Source organism: Necator americanus, chromosome X (assembly GCF_031761385.1).
Source record: "Necator americanus strain Aroian chromosome X, whole genome shotgun sequence".
Taxonomy (NCBI): Eukaryota; Metazoa; Nematoda; class Chromadorea; order Rhabditida; family Ancylostomatidae; genus Necator; species Necator americanus.
In genome coordinates, this window is record NC_087376.1 from 30,660,618 (window position 1) to 30,683,292 (window position 22,675).

General features: G+C 35.7%; 1 protein-coding gene across 3 annotated transcripts in view; it reads left to right on the forward strand.

Moving 5' to 3' along the window:
• RB195_025990 (uncharacterized protein) overlaps positions 1–22,610 on the forward strand; it is a gene marked incomplete at both ends in the record, with an annotated part of 24,438 nt that extends 1,828 nt beyond the window's left edge. Inside the window, 18 exons of one of the 3 annotated variants that reach the window (XM_064214339.1) lie at positions 13,943–14,008; positions 14,122–14,234; positions 14,320–14,448; positions 15,166–15,326; positions 15,466–15,559; positions 17,701–17,798; positions 17,853–17,906; positions 18,651–18,684; positions 18,838–18,930; positions 19,335–19,468; positions 19,536–19,602; positions 19,712–19,832; positions 19,906–20,005; positions 20,076–20,190; positions 21,051–21,119; positions 21,173–21,353; positions 21,413–21,537; positions 22,452–22,610. In XM_064214339.1, the coding sequence (XP_064070218.1) occupies positions 13,943–14,008; positions 14,122–14,234; positions 14,320–14,448; positions 15,166–15,326; positions 15,466–15,559; positions 17,701–17,798; positions 17,853–17,906; positions 18,651–18,684; positions 18,838–18,930; positions 19,335–19,468; positions 19,536–19,602; positions 19,712–19,832; positions 19,906–20,005; positions 20,076–20,190; positions 21,051–21,119; positions 21,173–21,353; positions 21,413–21,537; positions 22,452–22,610 (1,913 nt within the window). Of the gene's footprint in view, positions 1–13,710; positions 13,808–13,942; positions 14,009–14,121; positions 14,235–14,319; positions 14,449–15,165; positions 15,327–15,465; positions 15,560–17,700; positions 17,799–17,852; positions 17,968–18,650; positions 18,685–18,837; positions 18,931–19,334; positions 19,469–19,535; positions 19,603–19,711; positions 19,833–19,905; positions 20,006–20,075; positions 20,191–21,050; positions 21,120–21,172; positions 21,354–21,412; positions 21,538–22,451 lie in introns of those variants that run through there. The other 2 variants (XM_064214338.1, XM_064214337.1) reach the window with 2 other exon arrangements.
• Positions 22,611–22,675: the final 65 nt, after the last annotated feature.

Below are 22,675 nucleotides of genomic sequence, written 5' to 3' on the forward strand. Positions count from 1 at the left end.
TTAGTTCAGTACTCGGCACTCGAACCTTTTTTTGTTTCTTTTTCTCTTAACGATTGTATGTGTTTCTATTATAAGTTCGCAATATATTTACCAGTAATATTGCATTCAATTACTCTGAAGGAAACTTCTATAAATTTCTGGGTACAACTGTAATTGTTAGCAAGTCTTGGAGTTTCTTTTTCGGGGATTTTTTCTTTTCTTTTTTTCCAAATTCGAATTTTTCCTTTTTTTTATGAGTATGTAGATCAATATGTGCATACTTGATTTTACAACGTCATCCGCTCTTTCTTTTTAGAAAAAGAATCAATTAGAGGGCTGAATGAGGGTCATTTTTCCAAATTCACATATCTCGGAACTTTCTTCGAAGTTTCTCCGACGAACACTCTGAGTATCATGTTTTAACGAAAAGAGTGATTTGGTAATTATTTACAGCCAAGTTTTTTATTGATCAACATTTTGGATGTATCACGGAATCCAAAAACTGTCAGGAAATATTACTTGAGAGAACAAAACCTTTTTCCCATACACGCGTTTAAGGGAAGCAAACAAATTTTCTGCTTAGTAAGAATCACAGTGAACACGATGCCAAGTACAAAAAATTAAAGTCACGTATTCCTCGGAATTACATCCTCGTAGTCTAAGTTCAAATATCTATCTATCCGCTTTGATGCCCTTTTTCCAGGAGTTTTTTTTTTCGTTAAAGATTTCTCATCGTCGCGACTGTGAGATTTTCTTTTCAGCGTAGGCTCCTTTAAATCCTATTTCCAGTACCCAGAGACTAATTCGTGGCAAAAACGTCCCGCATTCCAAGGGAATGTCTCAACATATATGGCATACTTGTGGGTGTTTTCAAATAAATAATTTTATATATATATATATATATATATATATATATATGTATATATATGTGTATATTCTTTAGAAAAACAATGTTTTCCCTGTAATACTCTATTCATTCTTTTCTATAATTTCTGCATTTTTGTCCCTCTTCTTTATGATACGAGAAACTACTTGAATGTATTCATTCCGACATTGTCATTTTTAAATTCTATTTCGTAAATGTTTCCTTCACCTCTTTCTTATTTTCCTCCACATTCCTCTTTGTTCTTACATTGTACGATTATTATCATAAAAGAAATATAGGTTATATAATGAATGTATTAATTTTGAATTAATAAATGTAAGTCATTAGGAGCGGAATTTAAGCACAGAGGAAGAGTTTCGGTGTCAGAACGGACAGCTAGGACTTTTTATGTTGATGAATGCCCCAATTCGATCTAGATATTTACTTGTTTATTCATTAAGTTAGAGAAATATTCCACAATGTTTATCCCTGTGCGTTTTACAAATGTGCTCAGGGACACCCTTCTTACCGCTTTTGGTGCATGATCAAAAACAACGGAGCCTTTTTTGTCTTTTTATGTTATACGTACAACAAATGCTATATTGAAAATTAGTAAATAACGCCTGAAAAAAAATAGAAATGAAACTGCCGAAGTGGTTCATCGAAATATAAGAAGAATTTTGTCATACTCATCTGATATTTGTGACTACTGCTATAATCCTATGAATGTTTCTTATTTCTTATGTGTTTTTAGAATTAATTGTTTCATTCGTACCATAAATATACGAGCTCCTGTTCAAAAAAAAAAAACTCATAGTGTAGATCCATCTATTCTATTTTTTCACACTTTCATTGAAACTTGGATGCACCTCAAAAGAAAAAACAAGCGGTTAACAACAGAAACAAAAGACAACAACAAACAACATATTTTTTCATCCTTCTCAAATATGCCATTTAATAACAATGTCCTTGGTTGAGGACAGTGTTCAATCTAAACGGTTATGACCAATATAATCTTCGTCAGAAGCTGAAAAAAAACATTCACGATCTATCCACATTTCTTCATTTCAATCCTCAATCCCGTCTCCACTCAAATGATCCATGCAGAAGACGCATCGGAATTATCCCTCTTTTCTGAGTGTTAGGATTTGCGAGCAAGGTCGATTCGAAACAAATCGAGATGCTCTTCAAAAGCGAACGAAAGCAAATAAGGTTGTTTTGAGTATTTTTCTAACAAGTGCAGCAATTTTTAATCGAGTAGAGGGAGGAAAGGATTCACTCGAGTAGTATTTCGAATGTTAGAATGATTTGCGTTTAGATTCGATTATTTTACACTGATTATTCCAGAAATTAAGAATTTAACAGGTAAGGATATTTTGCCCAATTTTTAAAATCATAAAAACGATATTAAGTGGATAAAGTAAACGAGTAAACAATATGTTAATTTAATCATTTATTATAAAATTCGATGTTTGCAATACTTCCAAATAAACTCGGCTCCATTCCTATGGTAGTATCGGAAACCGTAAAACGTTTCTAAATCGAATTGTTTATCAACAACATTATTTCCTGTGCATGCTGACGAGTTCACGTAGAAATATCATCGCAAACAAAGTCGGGCAAGCGTCAATAGAAGGCTGCGGGTGGGTCTACGGCTTTTATGTTTAATTAAGTATCTCCCAGTACATGATTCAATTTCGTGCGCTCTTCGCATCCACGGCTCGACTACAATCTGGCCACGATGACAACGTTAGCCGGATTTGTGGCGTGGATTTTTCAAGTTCCGTGCTCGTTGACGATAACATACGTAGCTTTTGGTTTTTTTCTTTTCACAGTAACCAGCACCTCTCTATATTATTAAATACCGTAACCATATCCAGAATGTTTCGATTTCTTTCTGTTCAAAAAAAGCCGGATCTGCGATTTATATCGCTTGTCAATATATTTCTTTCACCCTTTTTTTCATATCCTAGGTGGTGGCTTTAATTGATGTGTCATTTCAATAGCTTCAATTGCTGGACGCTGACAGCATTTGGCACTGGCTAATGCGGACATCCCTCTTCTCATTCAAAGCACTCGATTCGTGGTGGGATTCGTTCTGCGGATTACAGGTCAACTTATTCGATATGAAAATTTGCGTGTGCATGCAATCGCATTTTCGTTGCCTACAAATTTTCGCATTGTCCCCATGAGTCGCCTCCGTTTCCCCCACATTTCTACATTCCTTCTATGGTTTTTGTTTCAAGTTCAAGCGAATTTGTAGTCTCCCCGAACATTGACGCTTATTTTTTCATCGGTTGTCGAAATAAGCTTACTGAGAAGTGTGTTAATGACTCTCCCTCGGCGATGTACTGTGACGTTCGTTCCGACGAAAATGTGACAGATATCGTTAGTCCGTCAACGCTCGTCCTACATTAACATCGGAACGTCGTCGTCTTTCCGAGTACTAGCGCAATGTTCAGTCGTGGACATTTCTGATACCTCGATCCTCAGCCCTAATTGTGGAAATGTTGGCTATTATCGCCGCGTGTGTAATTTCATGCACATACGGCTGTTACGCTGAACGAAAACATGCTGAATAGGAGCAGTTTAGAAGAACTTTCCGCTCGGCTCTCATCTTCAATTCTACACTTTTTTTCTCGTAATATCTTCTTTCATAATAATGTTTTTCTACGAGTCATGTTTTCCAGCCCTCAGACATTCAGTTTTTGATTCTGATTCCTCTACGAATAACAAGTTATAAATCACGTTTTTGGGTAGAAGAGGATAGAAATTGTGTCACATAGATAATGCGTTCTCTTGATTTTATGATTTTTTTTCTTTGAAATGGTTAAAGAATTAGCAAGTATGCATTCAGAGGAAATGTCATCAACAAGCAAAAACACAACATTAATTGTATCCCTTATCTCCTATATTAAATCTTTTGAAAACGATTCATTTCACCCTCTTCTGTCTCTTTTCCAAAGTTGTGCACATACTTAGTCAACCGCAGTTCTATCGTTTCTTGTCTGTTTGTTTGTTTTAAGTGGACATCTTTGGCGGTCGGACCGCAGTTGAAATAGTTCATGTAAATTCGCAAGCATATTGCGGTATACGCAAATTTTTATGGCGATTATTAATTGGGGTTTTCAGTTAAATGTTGCAAAACTTCTGATCATATTTCTTTTCTCCACTGTTTATAGCGCAGGTAAGCGAAGAAATACGTAATCATAAGCAGAAGACAGACATCATAAACAATTTATATATATATATATATATATTTGATGATTCGCTGGAGAAGTAGAACACTTTTTGCTTCGCTTCAACCGCAACATTGCTCGCATATGTTCATTCGTAATTGTTTACTGTGCCAGGAGTAAAATGAATTGACTATGATATCTGCATCTAAAAGGTAACGTCAGAATCTATTCATTTTCCTCACGAAACTGAAGCAATACTGCCATAACAACTCTTTGACGTCTTCACAAGTTACCTGTCCTGGAAAGATTGAAAAATATTGCTCCTAGGATGTGCCAGCTTAGTTCCTTTTTTTTGTGAACATAGTCGCTTCCTAATGTTTCGATGACGATTAATTGGGAACAGCGTTGAGGATGAGAAAAACACGGAAAAGAAAGTCTTGAGTGGTTCGTCTAGTATTAGCTTTCCATATGAATCCCCGTGGTGTCGAAAATGTCTGCATTAAAATCATCCTTAATCTTCATCATCTCCAATCTACATTTTCTGGAGAAAACTTGCGTATACGTCTGTAATCGTCACACAATTTTCATCCAAACTTCATTGATGCGAGTAGCTGGAAGGTTTCTACGGCTCTCATGTGTAGCAATCCACGGAAAAAAAAACATCAGTATCAATCCTTTTTTTTCTACGGAACTCAACAAAAAATACTCATCAGTCACCTAAAAGTTAGAATTCTGTGTTTGGGGATTTTTCTCTCAATCCGAGAAGTATTAGAATCTGCGATCCTGCCCATTCTTCCTCAATCGAATTTGTGAAAGCGAAACAGAACGTCAACGCTTTCCGAAATCTTGGGATAGAACCGAGAAAAAAGCGGGGGAAAGTTTTTAAATGAATTATTCTCTAGAATAGGTTCCGTCACTCAACATTGTAAAGGCTCTCATAATATCTTTTTACAACAGTTCTTCGACTAATAATTTCCTCTCAGACGATCGTATTAATTGAGAACATAAAAAGACTACTCTTTTTACGTGAATTTCATATAATTTCATAATTTTTATTTGATCGCAATCTTCTTTGAACTAATTTAATCTTTGTATGTATTACACATTTGTCATTAAAGTTATGTGTGAAAAAAACTTTAGAAATTTTAACCTAAAAATTTCTAATAAAGAGTATTCTAGGTGTATGTCTTAATTCCTGATCTCACATCGCTTTCTCTCGGCTTAAAAATCATTTCCGTTTATTTTATGCAATAAATCACGATTTCTATTTGTTGCTACAATCAAAAAAAGAATGTAAGAATAAGAAAACGTTCACTTCCCGAGAAACACAAAAAAAGAATAGCAATTTGCATTTATCATGCAAAATTGGAACGTTCTCGACGTTTCCACTGTTTGGGGGAAGTGAAACCTATGAATATCGAACTAGACTTGTCTTCATACGAGTGTGAAACGAACTAGACTTGTCTTCATACGAGTGTGAAACGAACTTCACGAACATCTGTGAAATGCTGTTTTGGTTCTATGGGTATCTGGAGTAGAAAACTTGTAATCATGTGAATGTTTGTGTTCTGTATAGAAATCACTTAAGAAGGGCTGATATTACTATACTATTATATTTTATTGCATATTTACGATTATACTTTACGTGTAAACGCTGTGGATCGTGCGCTTTTTGCCGAAAAGTATTGATCCGTTCATTTATTTCTATTTACTTTCTATTTTCAACCAAAGACATTTTTTTTGCAAATCTTACAGTCTTCCCACACGAGATCTTGATTTTCTTTGACTTTAATTGTTTATTTATTAAAATTGTTTTACACTAATTTCTTAAAATTAAAGTCTACGTAGATGTTTTGAGACTTTATTGATTGATTACTGTATTGACATACTCTGATTACGAATACTACAGTCGTTTTATCCAAAAAAAAGATATCGGTTCCATCAATTTGTGATTTATCCTTTATTCAATGGATGTGCTGATGAAACTGTGATCGTCGTGGTAATCTCCGTTATCTACTTTCAAACATTATAAAGGGAAACTTGAGAAAATTGGTACTCTCAGACGAATTAACCATCCTAGACAAAGCAGACTATTTTAGAAAATTAGATGTACATATGCCAAATGTTCTACAACATTTTTTTGGATATTCTAGTTGTGTTCATTACTTTTATGAATAACTGCATTAGTTCAGTATTCTACGCTTGACAATAAGCTTCTTACAATCTGTTCATTAACTTTTTCCCACTTTTTTTACAGTATACTCGTACTTCTTTCCTATTCATCGATAGAGCACCATACGCAATGACTTCTGGATGTGCTCTAATGAAAATTGCTCGTTTTCCGCTATATTTAATAGTTTTATGCATTAAAGACCTATTTTAGAGGCATTACCCCACGAATCTGAGGTGGCACGGATTTCACGTGGAGTATTCGTATACGGGATCGTAGATTAAGGAGAGGGGGCAACTCTGTCGATTTCTTCCTAATTGCCGTAAAAAACGGCCCGAAAGAAACGGCTTCGAGCGTTCCGGCGCGTTATTTTCTACAACGAGTTCGATTGGAGCGCGCCAGCCTCCTGCACTCGCCGCATCTTCCGGGCCGTTTTTTTACGGAAATTAGCAAGAAATGGACGGAATCATCCCCCTCTCCACGATCTACTATCTCGTATAAGAATACTCCACCTGAACTCCGTACCACCTCAAATTCGTGGGGTGATGCCTTTAAGTTGAAGCAATACTCGATCGTTGGATTGAGGTGCTTCCGAGAAATTGATTGTGCTTTTTCATTTTAGTATGTAAGAACAATTCTGAGTATTTTCGCAAAATATTTGAATTTCTCATTCGTATCCTCATGTATTAGATGTGGATCTTCATAGGATTACATGGGAAATGACAGTTGCTGAACTAATTAGAAATTGCATCATTTCCCTTGGACTTCCATTTAGAAAAAGCAGATTTCAATTAAACACGGAGGCGCAGCAAAATTTCCGCTAATTTTATATTTTCGAAATTGTGGAATCATTCAGTTTTCCTCTCTCTCAGATTTGTCGAAAAACTTATACTTGAGGCTAAAGTAGTGCTATTACGTGAGTGAGCAGTTAACAGTATTTGATATTTCATTACGATAAGTGATTTTTCAGAAGTCTTTGTCCAAGCTAGTTCCTTGTTTTTGGAAAGATTCGGTATTAATCTCAAGTAACTGCGAGCACGTAAAGTCTTTTACGGACTTCAACGTCTCAATATATCTGATGCAAATTTCAGTCTTTTATTTTCGAGTGTATGCCGAACGGGTTTCAAGTTGATGGTCCTGAAAAGCAACAATTCAACATCGTGTCGATAAATATACTCCTTTTAGGACAAGACGTGTGGTCATGTTCACACATCCCTCGGTCTTTTTTTATTGTTTCGTCATTGCTCAAATATTTGCTCTACTGAAAGAGACGCTACAACATTTTCTAAATTGCTAACTGGTTTTTTACCTCCTCAAAATTTCTATTTTGGCAGCATTTTGAAAGCTAGAACAAATTTTCTCTCCTGCTTGCTTTTCTCCTCTCCTTTCAATTTGTATTTTTTTATTCGAAAAATTTTGCTTTTAGTAACAACCTTACATGCTAGCTTCGTATCTTGGAATTTTTTAGAAAAAAAATTTATGAACCTTGAACATAACTTTGTTACTTTATATCTTTAGCTCATAGCTCTTGAAGTTAGTTTCTTTTATTTATTTTCTTAATCAAATACGTAAATCTAAGTTTAATAATACAAGTATGCTTGTAAAAAAGTTGTTGGTTGGTAATCCCATGCTAATTTTCACAATTTGGTGGACTATAGAGGAGCTTCGGGATTTGTGTTTAGATCGTTTCTCACCAGACCAAGACCTAATGGTGAAAAAATCCGCTACTTTCATTTTCGCGGATTTCACCGACTATTTGTTACTAATTTAAGAATGAAAGCAGTTTGCTGTCTATCCACATAGCACAGTCCTTCCAGGATGAATTAATGATAGCAAATTCCATTGAAAAAAGATAGTATGGGTCATCTTCCTCAATTACATTAGTTTGGGCGTCCCGAAAATTCGTTGGGAATGAATCAATGAGAGTTTCCGGGACTCAGTATGAGTACATCAAATTTTACTTTTGTAGAAATACGTCAGAAATCAATTATTGATTGATATCTTCTATAAATACTTCGAAAATACGCACAAGCTTAATCGCTAAGTAACTCCGTTTATTTTTTTCTCCTCTGCTCAATTCCTACTTTTTTATTTGTAAATATTTCACCTTACACTACAAAACATCAAAACTTATGAGCTCATGAACGAAGTGTAGTTGTGACGATAACAACAATACGTGAATGAATTTCTCCTGTAATTACTGCTCCATTCATTCACTCCATATTAATTTTCGATCTAATACGGAATTGTATGAATTGTGTCGTAAACATATCGATAACTACCAATTTTATATGCTATATACTATTGTTATGCTAATTTAACCCTTATTGTTACTTTTTAAATGGCGAACGTTATTAATGTACTACAGAACTGTAGTTTTTTTTTTCTCTTGACGTTCACATAACTTGTTAAAATTGCTAGTTGCACTTGTGCATATGGCTCTCTGGTAAACATGTCTTACTCAGTTCATGGTAATCGGTTAGCGCATTTTTTTTAAACTAGGTGCTCTTATCAATTGTCTAACAGTGCTTCTATAATACAAATTCTGAATATAGAATAATTATTAGCGACAGCTAAAAAAGATATCATAAGAATAAGAATAAGATCTCAATTTTTCCTTGTCTCTAGTCAATCTTTTCCTAATCATCAAATTAATTTCTCATTTGTTAAATTTATCGATACCTATCGATAAATTTAACAAATGAGAGATTAATTTAGTGAATCGATATCGATGCCCGAAACAAAAGAGGTTAACAATCTCAGTTACAACTCATCTAATTTGAGTTGCTTTTGTAAATATAATTTTCGTCTCTCATAATAGATTTACTAACAAATCAGAAAATTCTAAAATGGGATCCCGTGTTCGAATACCTAAAAGAATCAGGATTATCACTCAGTGCTTACATATTTCAGCACAATCCGCCTAGGATTTGAGATGCACTATCTACCTGCAGATGTGGAATAATTCTAGGATAACGTCGTAATACTCCTTGAATTGAGAGTACTTCGAGCTATAGATGTCTTATTTTCATTAGCTAGCATAAAACAATTTACAGATTTGTGTGTAATCCGTCCACTTATGATATTATTCACCTAGATTTAAAGGAATTTGGATTCTTGGATCAAACATTTGTGGTGTAGCATGAAATCGGTAGGATCACAGGGGAAATGTTAATTTAGGTGGCAGGATCTCTTAAATCACTAGGAGAACCTAAAGTACAGTATGACTGCAGTGAACGAAATCCGAAAAAAAACACCTGAAGTATATCTTCACCTCTATGCGATCCTTATATGTGCTGAGCTTTTAATTTATTGCGTATTTGTTTTTTGTAAAGTTATTGAAATGTCTACATATACCAGAGGAAATACAAATAATGGTAGTATTCTTAATTTGTTAAATTGTAGAACAGTTTCGGAGTAATTTAGTTAAGTAACTACAAGTAATTTTTTGTAGTCGCCAACTTATACATTGCAAAATCTCAAAAATTCTTTCACAGGTAGTAAAAATGTAGTAGAGTCGGTGAAAATGTTGCGAGCAATGGCTACTAGTAAAACGATCAAAGTAGACAAATTTATTTTTTTTGTACAATACAAACATTGTCACTTTCTGACATAACTTTACCTTATTTGTTGACGTCATTGCCACTGTTTTTTTTTTGCCCGGAAATTTGCCGTTTTCGCTAATTTTACTGGTCTTGAGGTCGACATCTATCGCAGCCTTCTGCTCTTATTTATCCCGCCCACGTACGTCTCTCACACGTCTCCAATGTGGAGATGTCGAATCATTTGGATAACCAAGCTCATTGCATCACTCTATCCCGGTTTTTCTTTCCTTTTCCGAAGAGGAAGATTGTTTAGTGCACTTCTTCCCAGCAAAAGAAGAAATGAGTGAAATTTGAACGCTTTCAAGTTTTTTCTCTTAATATGGACCCAATGCAATTAAAGCCCCTACAAAACTAATACAATTTATCGGAAAGGTTTCGGATTTTTCAAAATTATTTACTAAGGCTTAGTTCTCAATTATCCAATTCATAGCGGTCTTATTGTTACTTCTTTTCAACGGGACATTTATAGGATTCTTTTCTATTCCATTAATATCTCTACGGCGATCGTGAGAACACATTTGGTTCGAGTGATTCTGAATATTGTGACAAATTCTCTTCGGTACTAAACAACAATCCGATAATTATCGTAATGGAATTGCGCTAATTGCTTGTCAAGATGCCATATACTACGTAAAATGATCCAGTCAGAAGACGAATCCTCATATTTACCACTACCTCTGCATTACGTTTGTAGCCAGTGGCCATTTCTTCTAGTATCTTTCGTTTCCATGCCACTGAAAATCCTTCGTTTGCTCTTTGTCTACATCCTAGAACAATGCAATCGTTGTTGTTTTAATTTTCGCTAGAGCAATCACTATCGTGATTTTCACGATAAACGATGATAAAAATTACGTGAGTGAAAACAGCAAAGTGAAAACAACTGAAGGGTGTTCTACTTTTAATGAGAAAACATTCTTTTTAGTGGTTGTTTTTTTTTCGATTTTTTATTCTGCCATATCATATTTTAATTTAATTTAATTTTATAATACTTGTTGAAACATGGAAGATCACCGCATTGTTATTTAAATGGTTACAAACTCACATTTATTATAGATTATGTATATTATTAAGATATTTCGAGAGATAAATTCTCACAATATTTGATGGATGTGAAGCTGGATTACTCGGAACTTTTAGACGGTTTCGGTGAACGAAACCTTTCTGTCAGCTTACATCCGTATTACGTTAATGTGTACCTGCTACTGATCTCTAAATTTTTCTTTCTTATTTTTCTTTTTTTTTCTTTTTTCAACCTCTTTTTTTCCCTTTCTTTTACTCCATTTACCATATGTCATTATAGCATTTCTGTAACCACAAAGCGCTTGTTTTGTCAATGTCTGATCGTGGACGCCGTTACCGTATTCCATACTTACTAAATGGTTTCATTAACGGAACCTTCTTAAGAAGAAATAAGAATACAGAAAGTATTTATGATGTGCAAAAGATTTATCCTATCTTGAAAATAATGAAGCCCTTTCTACTTGAAAAATTTATGGCATATCAATTCGCTTGGGGTGCGCCGACTTGCAGTTCTCTGCAGTTCGGAATCGTTGAAGTTTTATAGACGTGTGCTGGTCCATAGAAAGACTAACTGAGCCCACCGATATATCAACTCAGTACTTTTATCCTCACAGACGAGTCTGCTACCAATTTATCAACAGCGGAGGGATAAAAGGCTTCGCTCGCAGCAGAACGTTTTCGAGCCATAAATTGTCCAGTCACAATCGATGCTTCGAAAAAAGCTGGAGAGGAAATAATCTGTGTTAGAACTACAATATAATGAGCTAAGATTATTTTGAGTCTTTTTTAGATATACATCTAAAGTATCTGATGTTTCTCATAAATGAAAATCTTCCTCCTCCGGTTTTTCTTTGCTATCACATGAACAACTTTCAAAAAAAAAAATTCGAATTTTCAGCAAGAAAGATACAGCACTTTATGTGATTAGATGTGAGAAATGGTTACGAGATTACAAGACATGCTGTAACCTGGGCGACCAACAAAAAATTCCATGCACGTAAAGCGCTAAGTATTATAGAAAACGATTGCATCTCGGAAAAGAGCGCTGAAAAGGAAGCCACAAAAGTAACAAAATTATCTGAATGAAGACCTGTTTGATCGTTTTTAGTTTCTAAATAGATAGTGCTAGTTGTGTTAGGATTTTTCATGATACCCTTCAGTTTTTACGGCTATCATCAGCAGAAGAAAAGATGTCGAATCAATTTTTCCAGAGTAATAAAGGATGTTCAGGTTCATTTTCTATGGTATTTTTGGTAGTCAATCTTAATAATAATAAGATGAAAGTTTGTTTTTTTATTGTAGTTTTACTAATTATTTCTTATACTTGTACAAGATGGAAGCGCATTTTGTACTGTAATTTTAATAATACTAATTCCTAATACTTTTACAAGATTGAAATTCATTCCTCATAGTAATTTTACTAATACATTCACATTCAGTCCTTCTTAATACATTCAAATATTTGTGAATTCTGATTCAAATACACCTCCACAACTTAATAGCGTTTCGTTTATTTTTTTACGACTTCCACAAGCTATGATTGTAGCAATTTTTTTAAATGTGATTCCTACCTTGCACTCATAAATTCTAACGTGAATCCTTTAATGTTGCAATCAACAGCAAGACATCTTTGCAATTTCTGGACATAATAAATGAGTCAAACAACAGGTTTGATTTTTCTTTAAAAAAGATGTTATTAACAGTTCTAAGTATATCCTACTTACCCAATGCTTGTCGCTTTTACCTCTGTTGCTTACGTAAAAATTCTAGATAGAGTTTCAGCACTACGTTGAGCAAATCTTTTGTTGTGCTACAACTGCAGTGAGCGATTTTCACTCTGAATGCTTGGCTGACGAGGCCAATCGTACCTAAGGGGCACAGTTTTAATTGGCACAATCCGACACTCTCGTTCAGTCACATCTTCTGGCTCAGATTTGCATACATTACTCGCCAGTTTGCGGCTCAGTTCCTTGGAACGTTCTGAAAATGCTCTATAAGCTAATCGCAAGTGTCGCAGTCGTTCTATCGATGATTTATTAAGCGTGTGAGATTGGTTTTCCTTCACAATAAAAATTGCTCACATAAAATTCATTCGTTACCAGTTCCAAAATTTATTCGCAAATATTTTTGGAAGTGTTGATTGAGCACATAGTTCGCTACATTTCTTTCTGATCTTTTTTTTTTGTCCGAATTTGAGCTATGATACAAATAGTATTGTGCCTGGATATTAGAGAATATCTGAACCCTTCGTTCTTCTTCCTAGTTAAGCTCATTATACGGCTACGGCAGATTTCACGGAAAGTCTCATTAGTATGTGAGATTGCAGATCTGTGTACAGCATTTTCCATGCTTTCATAAACAAAACGGAAGTCTCACTGTGACTCAAGTTGTTCAATAGAACTCAATAAGACGTACATAAATCAATCGCTTGGGTTTATGTATATTTTCCATTTGAACGCGCACATATTTTTCCTTAATACTGAGTTCTGGTTTTTCTTTGTTTGTGTTGAATTTTTGACTAGCCAATTATTTCTTGATTTATTCAGAACGAATTTTATTTAGTCTTTTTCGATTTTTTGTTGTGCTCCCATAGAAGATAAGGACACAGGATTTTTGAATTTCTTTTGACTTTGACCACTAAACCAGTTGGGAATCGTTTACTTTTGTTAATCGGTAACAGAATGAGTTTATTAATTTTTTTTATAATTTATTTTGTTATTTATATTGTTTGTTAGCTCGCAATTACTTGTTGTGCATCAGTTTTCACTTAAATTCATTAAATTTCTTATTTGTCCCCTATTCTAAATTTTTATTTGTTTCAAGCTCTATTTCCTAGTTTTTATTTACGTTTTATCCTATTTGTACTTGATAGATCCAACTTTTAGAAATGGAATGCACTTTTTCGAAATGAAAATCTTCATTTTTCTACTTTATAGCCTTTTAATGGTAATTAAAGTGAAGTTTTTGCCGATTTCCACCACTGTTTCACGTAAGCGACTCTTTTTTCGTGACCGAATAATCCTTCTTCCCATATTTTGTTCTATTTTTGAAACGTTTATTTCTCTATGATGAGCAGAATCCGCTAGATTTGTTTGCGTTCGCGTCATTTTCAGCGACATTTCAGTAATGTGCCTCCTTCGTCATGTTCTGATCTGCTCGGCGGTCTTCAACTTATTGACATTTTTAACTGGTAGGCTTTTTCACTTTTCACTATTCTATTTGCTTCAGTCCTAGGTTTTTCCATTATTCAACTGTCAAGAAAAATTTTTATTCAAGTATTCGTTGAAAGTTCTCGTATTCAAGGTCTCTTTCTTGGTATTTTACGAGAGGATTTGTTGATTGTTTCGTTGGTGCTGACAGTGGCTGGCTTACTAGGAATGTTGTTGTTTGCTATTACTTGGTTTATACGTCCCAAGGTGCATACCATTTTCCTAATTAATTAATTCCATTATATCTTTCTTTCTTTCTTTCTTTCGCTTACATCATTCTTTTCCCATTCAGGTAATCCATCGCCCGATATACTTCGTAAAACATTGGAAAGAAGAGAAATTTAGCAAAGAGGCTACAATTAATCCGGATACAACGGAAGCTGTAATGAAGAATATTAGAGGGATTCCGTTCCTCATTCAAGTATGTTCGATCCGGTGCAAGCGCTTTCAATAGAACGCCACTAGCCATTAAAGCAGCGCTCGTCGCCAACTTTAGCCTGGATGTCCTCCTATACGGCGTAGGGCATGTGATATAGTAGACGAGCTGTGGTGTGTTCCCATATGTGTGTGTATTGAGTTGGAGGGAAATAGCGTGCGAGTAATTAATGATCCACAACATTCATTCTACATTACACTTTTACAGCTTGTGTTCTGGAAGTGTTTCACGTGTTGAACACTGAAGTAGAATGAAAATGTTTATGTCCTGGTTTAAAAAAAATTCCTCCAAAATTTTTCATTCACGCCAAACACTCGCATCGCTTAACCACCTTTTTGTTGATGATTAGATAAGTTTTGGCGATACATCCCTTTATTTCCCATTTTAACCCGCTTACTGCGAATTTATTCCAAATGATTTAGTATGCTGTGTGCTGGAAAGCCTTTCATTTTATTATTATTTTTTTAGCCCTCTTTCATTTTAATGGAAGGTGTTCTAAAATGTTGATTGAAAAGAAATCCTTTTTTTCAAGAAATATTCACTGAGCCGAGTTGGAGAATCTTTCAGAATTTTATAACACCCTATATATACATATATATAAAATTTATTTGTACCAATTTTATACTTTTCTTTTTGAAAAATTCAAAAAAAAACACATCTACAGGTTGTATCTTCCACTTAAAAATGTCCTCAATTTTTTAGGCTATTCAGTACTCTATGGAAGCAACCTACTACCGCGATATACTCAGCGAAATGGGCGAGGGTGTAGTCCGTACCTCAGTTATTCATACTGCTCCTGCTTGTACGAGCATTTTAGACTCGGAAAGTGAAGATGAAACGAAAGCGGTTCCATTTACACCAAGGTATGCAAAGAAACAAATGTAGCCCTGAAAAAAATATCTTGTTTTTGGAATGCCAACGATTACTAATTAGTTACCTTCAATTTTTGGTTTTCTTCAACTTCTTGATTTCAAAAAACCAGAAAGATGATTGTTTTGTAAGGAACTCTGCTGAAGAACAGTGGCTTCCCTTTGGCGAGTCTTGGCGCAATGAGCAGCTGCGTCTGTCACTCGAAAGAGGAAGTAGTAACTTACTTGTAAGTTTTTTTTTTTTTTTAGCATGGCACTGTTTTAAAAATATGTCTCATATATATTATCTTTGAAAAGCATAAAAATTCATTCGACTTTTGAAATCTTGCTCGTTTGAATGAGAATATCATCCTTTTCCAACACTCGCATTACGTTCTCTAGAGTGGTGCTGGATATTTTGGATGAGATCGTGTTATACTGTCGGGCCTCTCTTCTCACTATCGTGGTGCTTTGTAAAATGGGGAGATTATAGTAGTAATGTTGCTGTATAACTCACGGGGTACCTTTACGTATCGCATGAGGATGCCTACATAAGGAAGCTGTTACGGAGACGTTGTCCAAAGCCTTCATACTCGCTTCCATCTCAAATGAATCGAGAGCTTCCTTTGACTCGACGGAAATGAGGCACAGCGGCACGTTGTACTCTTGAGGTCTTGCATAGGTTTTAAACAGTGTGTACGTGACCATTCGTGCTGAAACCTTTTCAAAACCCTGCTTAGTCGCATGGCTGTCCTTCATTTAATGTTCCTTAAATACTGTCTCGGATCACTCTTGTAAAAAGAGTGTAGATAAAAAACAATAAACAGATTTGACTGTAGCTGCTGATGTCACTGGGTCTCTCTTCTTTTACAAAGGTGACGCTCTGGTAGTCCCTCTATTGCTTAAGAACCCTGAACACGGACACCTGACGACTGATGGGCCTTCGTAGGATGTTTTTGAGGACTGGTGGCAGGTTCTTAAGATGTTCCGACATAATCAGGCAGGGGGACATAGCTCCCGAAGAAATCGGTGTAGAAGTCGGAATAACCTTTTGTATTCCCTCGATTGATGATGTGATTCTTCTATCTTAGGTCTGGAAGAGTCTATTCCACTATGGTACCATCCACAAGGCGACTTCCATTTTCAGCGGAAAAGGAAAGGATTCTGGGATTGTTAGTTCCCTTCGGTGATCTTGGTCGCCATGATAAACTAGGGAAGCCTTTTTCCTTGCTCGTTCTATTGAAGGTTACAGGTCCCGGTATGAGATTCTTCATGTGTTCATGGGACATTTGTGGCGTTGAACGCACCAAGGGTGACCATGCTAAATGTGTAATCCCTCTTTCAAACTACTGTGTCCGTATAGAAAGCTTCGAGTTCCTTTTCCTCTCAACTTGATGCTGGAGCAAAAGCAAAGTAGATACTCATTGCTGGCATTGACCCACACCTTATCGCCCGTTAATTTCCGATTCGGGTCGTCGTTTGTTCGAAGAGATATTCATTCCCATACTCGTGTTGAAAAAACCGCCAATTTCTCGACTCTAGGATGTTCCTAGGAGTAGTATTTCTCGAATGTCATATGCGGCGTTCAGTGGTGGCGACGTCTCGTCTCGGTCATTCCGATGACGTACTTCTTGATCTTCATGTATTTTGTAAGTACCGATCTTCATCCTACTCCTTTTCCATCTCAGCAGCCTCGATGACTCCTGCAACTTTTTCGTTCCTGGCACTGCCATACGAGGCGCTCTTTTACAGGCGGTAGTCCCGTTATTATTCTATCAATCGATTACTTTCAAATTCGCGGGCAAATAGCCATGAAAACACAGATAATATGAAGCAGCCGTGGCAGAAACAAACGGAAACAGAGTTTGTTTTCTGAATCCATCTGCGTCCCCGTGGAGGTAACAGGTAGCTTTCGATCAACGCTCAGCCTCCTGTCACTTCACTGGGATTGTGCGCCACGTTGTTCGAGAAAAACCGGCTGAAATCCTTCTGGTACGGGAAGTCCGTGGTGAATGAGAAAATAGCTGTAACAGTAGAAAACTCACTGCTACTGCTGCAACAAAACGTTCAGTAACAGTGCTTTTCAATGCTCAAAAACCAATAAGTAATCTTTTTCTTGGTAAGAAAGGCAGCAGTTAAATGACCGTAATTGCGAAAAATAATCGCTTTTTGTTGTTTATATGAAGATCTTGTGCATTGCATGAGGAGGTTATGATTCTGATTTCATGGGCTAGCTCGAGCGTCGCTTTAATTAGAAGCTGCCGTTCCGTTCTTGATTTTCCCCCAACCTTACTGTATTTTTCAACAACGTTAAACAATGAAAAATTCCTTGTAGAAGCAAGGTCTTGTTTCCAGATATTCATTTCCTCGGACTTCGAAATCATTTCAGGTTTTTCCATACTGTGAAGCCTCCCCTCATGGGGATCGTGGGCACGAGGCCGTTGAACACGATTTTTCACGGATAGAGAGCATAAAACGACCACATGGGTAAGTTTTTGGATTTTATTGAACTGCAATCCATCGGGATTTCTTCATTTTCAGCGGAAGAAACAAGAGCCAGAATCGGCAACAATTCCAAGTACGATGCATCGGAATGTCAGCATCATTTATAGAACGTTTTAACAATTCATTTCGAAACAGTTCCTTTAATAATTGATCACTGAGTCTCCTAGATGTGCATACGGTTATTTGTAGACCTGATTTCTTTATGGGAGATGATCTCCGAGAATTTTTATACTTCATTTAACTCTTTTTTATTGCATATTTTCTCTTGTTTCTATCTCGTTTCGGTTTTTATTGGTCTTTACGGGCTTATTTTCTCTGTCACATGAAGTACTTTTTGGAATAATCTTGTGGTAAACCTATCCTTTACGTCTCAAAATGTTATGAGCTATTGCTTTGCAATAAAATATGTGTTTTCAGAATTATTTTGTATAAAAAGAAATCATAATGGTTGGAGATTAATCCAGTTATACTGTCATATTTGGTGTTTGCAAAAATCTTCCGACAAAATATATATATCCAACCCCGAAAATTTCACCAAAGTTTGTTTTTAAACAAGCAGCTCTAGTCCCGTAAATATAATTTGATCGATTTCCGAATGTGTTATATATATTAGATGAATTATACAGATAAATATATAGATAGGAAGAACTCAATTGGTTTATTTACGGAAATATAGAAATAAATAATCGGTGATGAAGAAATCGTAAATGGTGCTAACTTATTTACAGTTCCTTTCGTCGCGTAAATCATAACGATTTGATGGTATCTGAGAAGATGATTGGCGCACAAACATGATGGCACACATGATAACCTCGGATTTTGACGATCCTCCAGGATTCATATTTTCGTGGTGCAACAGCAAAGCACTGTATGGCTGACCTATCTCTCTTTTAACTGTAATTTTTCACATTCTATTTTAAATCTAAGAAAAACTAAGTTGTTGTTTTCCTAACATAAAAAAAACTTTCTTTTTTCAAAAGATGTCAGCAGTATACTTGAAAAAGTCATTCCTGCTTTTCAGATGATTCTTTTATATTTGATTTCTTTAAACTGGGTTCTCGTAACTCCTTCTCCTCGATATTCTATTGAGAACGAAATTATGGGTGAACCTACGGTAAGCGTTGAAAGTTCAATTGATTTAATAAACGTTGTGTATAAGTAAATGTACCATATTCGTTGAATGTATGATTCTGTAAATCGCCGTCAGCTTTTTATGAATTGAAAAAGACGAGAAAGTTTTCTTTATCAGGGTTTTATATTTGGAAATCTCAGATCATTAAAGCAAAATGAATCTGAGAAAAAAGGTGAAAAAAACCTCTTTTCTCACATTTATTAGATGAGATTATGTGTGATTCATCTTCAATTCAAATATGATCGTAATCCATAAGGCAGCGTACATTAAAAAATCCATTGAATTAGAATTTTGAGGTGAATATAAAAAGTAAGAAATGGGATTTGCATTAAAGCGATAGTGGAAAGTGTACAACTTTAAGAAAATCATCCTTCTTCATTCCTAAGGTTGACTGTGCGGATTCGCTTGTTGGTTTAACCTTCAAGACACGAAAACCATTTTCTGGACGAGTTTACGTGTACGGAATGGCTGGCGATAGCAAATGCAGCAAAGCTTTTGTTGAAAATCAGAATCAAAGCAGGTAGTAAATATTCAGTCATGGATTTTATCTAATTTGTAGCCATTCCATGTCAAATACCTGTGTTTAGGCTTTCTATGCACTTCAAAAGTGGAGATTGTACAATGCAAAGACAAAGAGTTTCGGGTCAAATTAGCGTGGGTTCCTAAATATTAAAAAAATACAGTAACGTATTAAATAGTAGTATATAATTTAGCTGTAAGTAACTAACGATCTCGTTTGAAAAATCTTAAAATTTATTTTTAGGGTCTAATATCTTCACTTGTTGTCGTCGTTTCATTCCATGGAACCTTCGTAACAAAAGCTGATCGAGCTTATAAGTGTATATGTTTTTTCAGGAGTCAAAAAACATTGACAAATTCGATAGGTACATATTTTCTGATGTCTTCAGAGAAAAAAAAAACTCTAAATCTTTTGCAGGATAATTATATCTGTTCCAGAAATGTCACCGCTTGGCACCACAGAACTTCTGAATACTGTTCCCACGCCGACATGTACCTATTCGATACATACTCAGACTCCGGATGGTCCTATTGTGATGTAAAAATTTACTTTTTTCATAACATGTACACTCTGTCTATCATCAGGATATCAGGAGAACATGTTACAGTATGGGTACGGTAGGCGAAAAGATATATCATGTCTGGCAGTGCGATTCATCGGCTACTGGATTTTTGGTGCACAGTTGTTCGGTCGGAGATGGCCGAGGAGAACGAATAGATCTTGTAAGTGCACTGATAATAAAAAAAATTGTGAGTTAAAATGTAAAGTATACGAATGCAGTAAGAGGTGTAAGGATGATTTTCTGAATGTACTCATACATAGAAGAAAATATAACCAATAGATTACTCGTTTCTTCCTCACTGCTAAGTCACATCCTGGAGATGAGAGTTTGTATGAAAATCAATATTGGAGATCAACGAGGCACATCCCAAATAGTTGCCGATACTTGCCGTCCTTTCGTTCCTTCGTTATACGAAAATTCTCTGTCTTAACATAATATGGTAATAGTAGAAGTTTTGCCACAGTTTTTTTTTTGAAATTCAATAAAATCCTTGAAGGATGTTCTGCTTCGTCTTATCATAATTTCTGGATTCATCAGTTTGTTTCTGTTAGTTTGGCATGCACAAATAATTATTGTCATAAATCTTTCTTGAATAGGGGAATCGATAGTCGATAGAATTCAATAAACCCCTTAACTCATTTTCAACTCCACGTTCCCGAATTTGCGTGATCTATTGATCTATTGACATCACTTTTGAGACTCAGAGTGTGCAGACTTAGGCTGCAGCCTTCTTAATTTCTAGTGATTCTCAAGCTCATCGCTTCAAATTGCAAAATTTATCCATGGTTGTAGTCTAAAATTTCCAAATTTGTGTAAATGAGAAATGCTATGGAAGTTATCAAACTTTTTTCTTTGAAAATTCTCTAATTTCGTTTTCAGTCTGTTTACAGCAGCTTCTCATTCCATATTATTTGGTCTTGTTGTTGTTTTATGTTGTTGTTATCATACCGCATGTTTAAGCCGAATTGATCCCGTGAAAGAAACCTCCAGAAAGTGAACAAAGGTAGCTGCTCTTTTCAGATCGATGTGGACGGTTGTGCCGTTGACCCAGCAATCCAGCCTGATGTTTTCTACGAAGACGAGAATCGAGTAGGTTTAGTGGATTCCTTTCGAGTAGCCCCCACAAACGAAGGAAATTTCAGGCAGTTGTTGAGGTTTACGGATACAAATTCAGTGGTGCAAGCGTCCTGAATTACGAATGTGTGCTGGAAATTTGTCGATCAAACTTGGAATGCGAAAACCTAACTCCTCCAAAATGTGACAGAGAACAAAAAGAAAAAAGCGTATTCCCTCAAGAAGCACTGAGGAGGTCAAGATCCATCGGTTAGTATAGCGGTGCCTTCGAGTGCAGTCAAAGTTCCCAGGGCAACTTCTCATTCCAGGACAAGATATGAGTCATCATAATAAACGTGGTCAAATCGAAGTGGCTGCAACGTTGACCATGGAAGACAGGATGGATCCTAATACGGTGACGTCAGCAAATGACTTACCTACTCTGAACCAGCAGGTGATTTGCTTTTATTTCTGGATTTCTTAATAAGATTTCATTGTCAGCACTGTTACACTATATCAGAGATATCTGGATATCTGATAGTAAAATGTAGTTTGGATGAGGAACTTAACACTGCTCTAATCGGAATGTACTTCGGAGCGCAAAAAACATTCTTAGAGCGCAGAGACCCTCCTTAACTGACAAATGGTTTTCCCCTTTTAGTTTTAGTTTTAGTTTAGGTGATAGTTCATCAATCCACAGTTCATCAACGGAAATGAATAGCTAAGTCAGTCGAGGCCCCCAAAGACAGCATCCTACGAAAAAAAGGAAGATAGAGATGGGCACTGTAGTATTTTAATTTTTTCAAACTCTCCAAGCAGCTATGGTGAAAATAAATAGCTAAGTTATATCATGTAGTGCTTTCAAAGAAACCGAAAATAACCTAAGAAATGATTCCTCCGCAATCTGCATCTGTTAATCCAGAGCGGTATTTGTGCTCCATGTACGTTTTTTGCGCTCTAAAGTACGGTTCGATTTGAGCAAAGTTTGAATGCCTCTCTCACAACTACATTTTTCTTTCGCCTGATACCTGAGGTGTCCAGTGGAGTTAGTGATATAGATATAAAAATAGGCAGACGGATAAATTAAACTGAAAACACCTCCGACATCTTTCCACATTCCTCCTGAAATGAGGCATATTTGTAATTTTCTTTTGATCTATTTAAAAAACATCGTAACCTGGTAGGGAAAATGAATCCACATGTTTGTATTTGAAGAAATGAAGGTGACGTTTATAAAATTGTTGATAGGGTTAGTGTTATTGTCAAGCAGATTAGTGATGTTTTATGTTATCGTGTTATATGATTGATTGTTCACCGATCAACTTCACCGATTATTACGGTAACGGACTTGTAAGATGACCTTTTCAGACAAATTCGACATCATCTGACTTCTCACGAACCGTCTGTCTACCAGCATTTTCTATACTCTTTACCATTATCCTATTCGCTTTCATTTTCATTACTTCCATGATTGTTGTATTCTACGTTGCACGCTACCAAACATATGTGGTAAATCCTAAAACATAAACTAATAATAAGTAATAAATTTTGATAAGAATTTGATTACACTTCACTGAGTCAACATACGATTA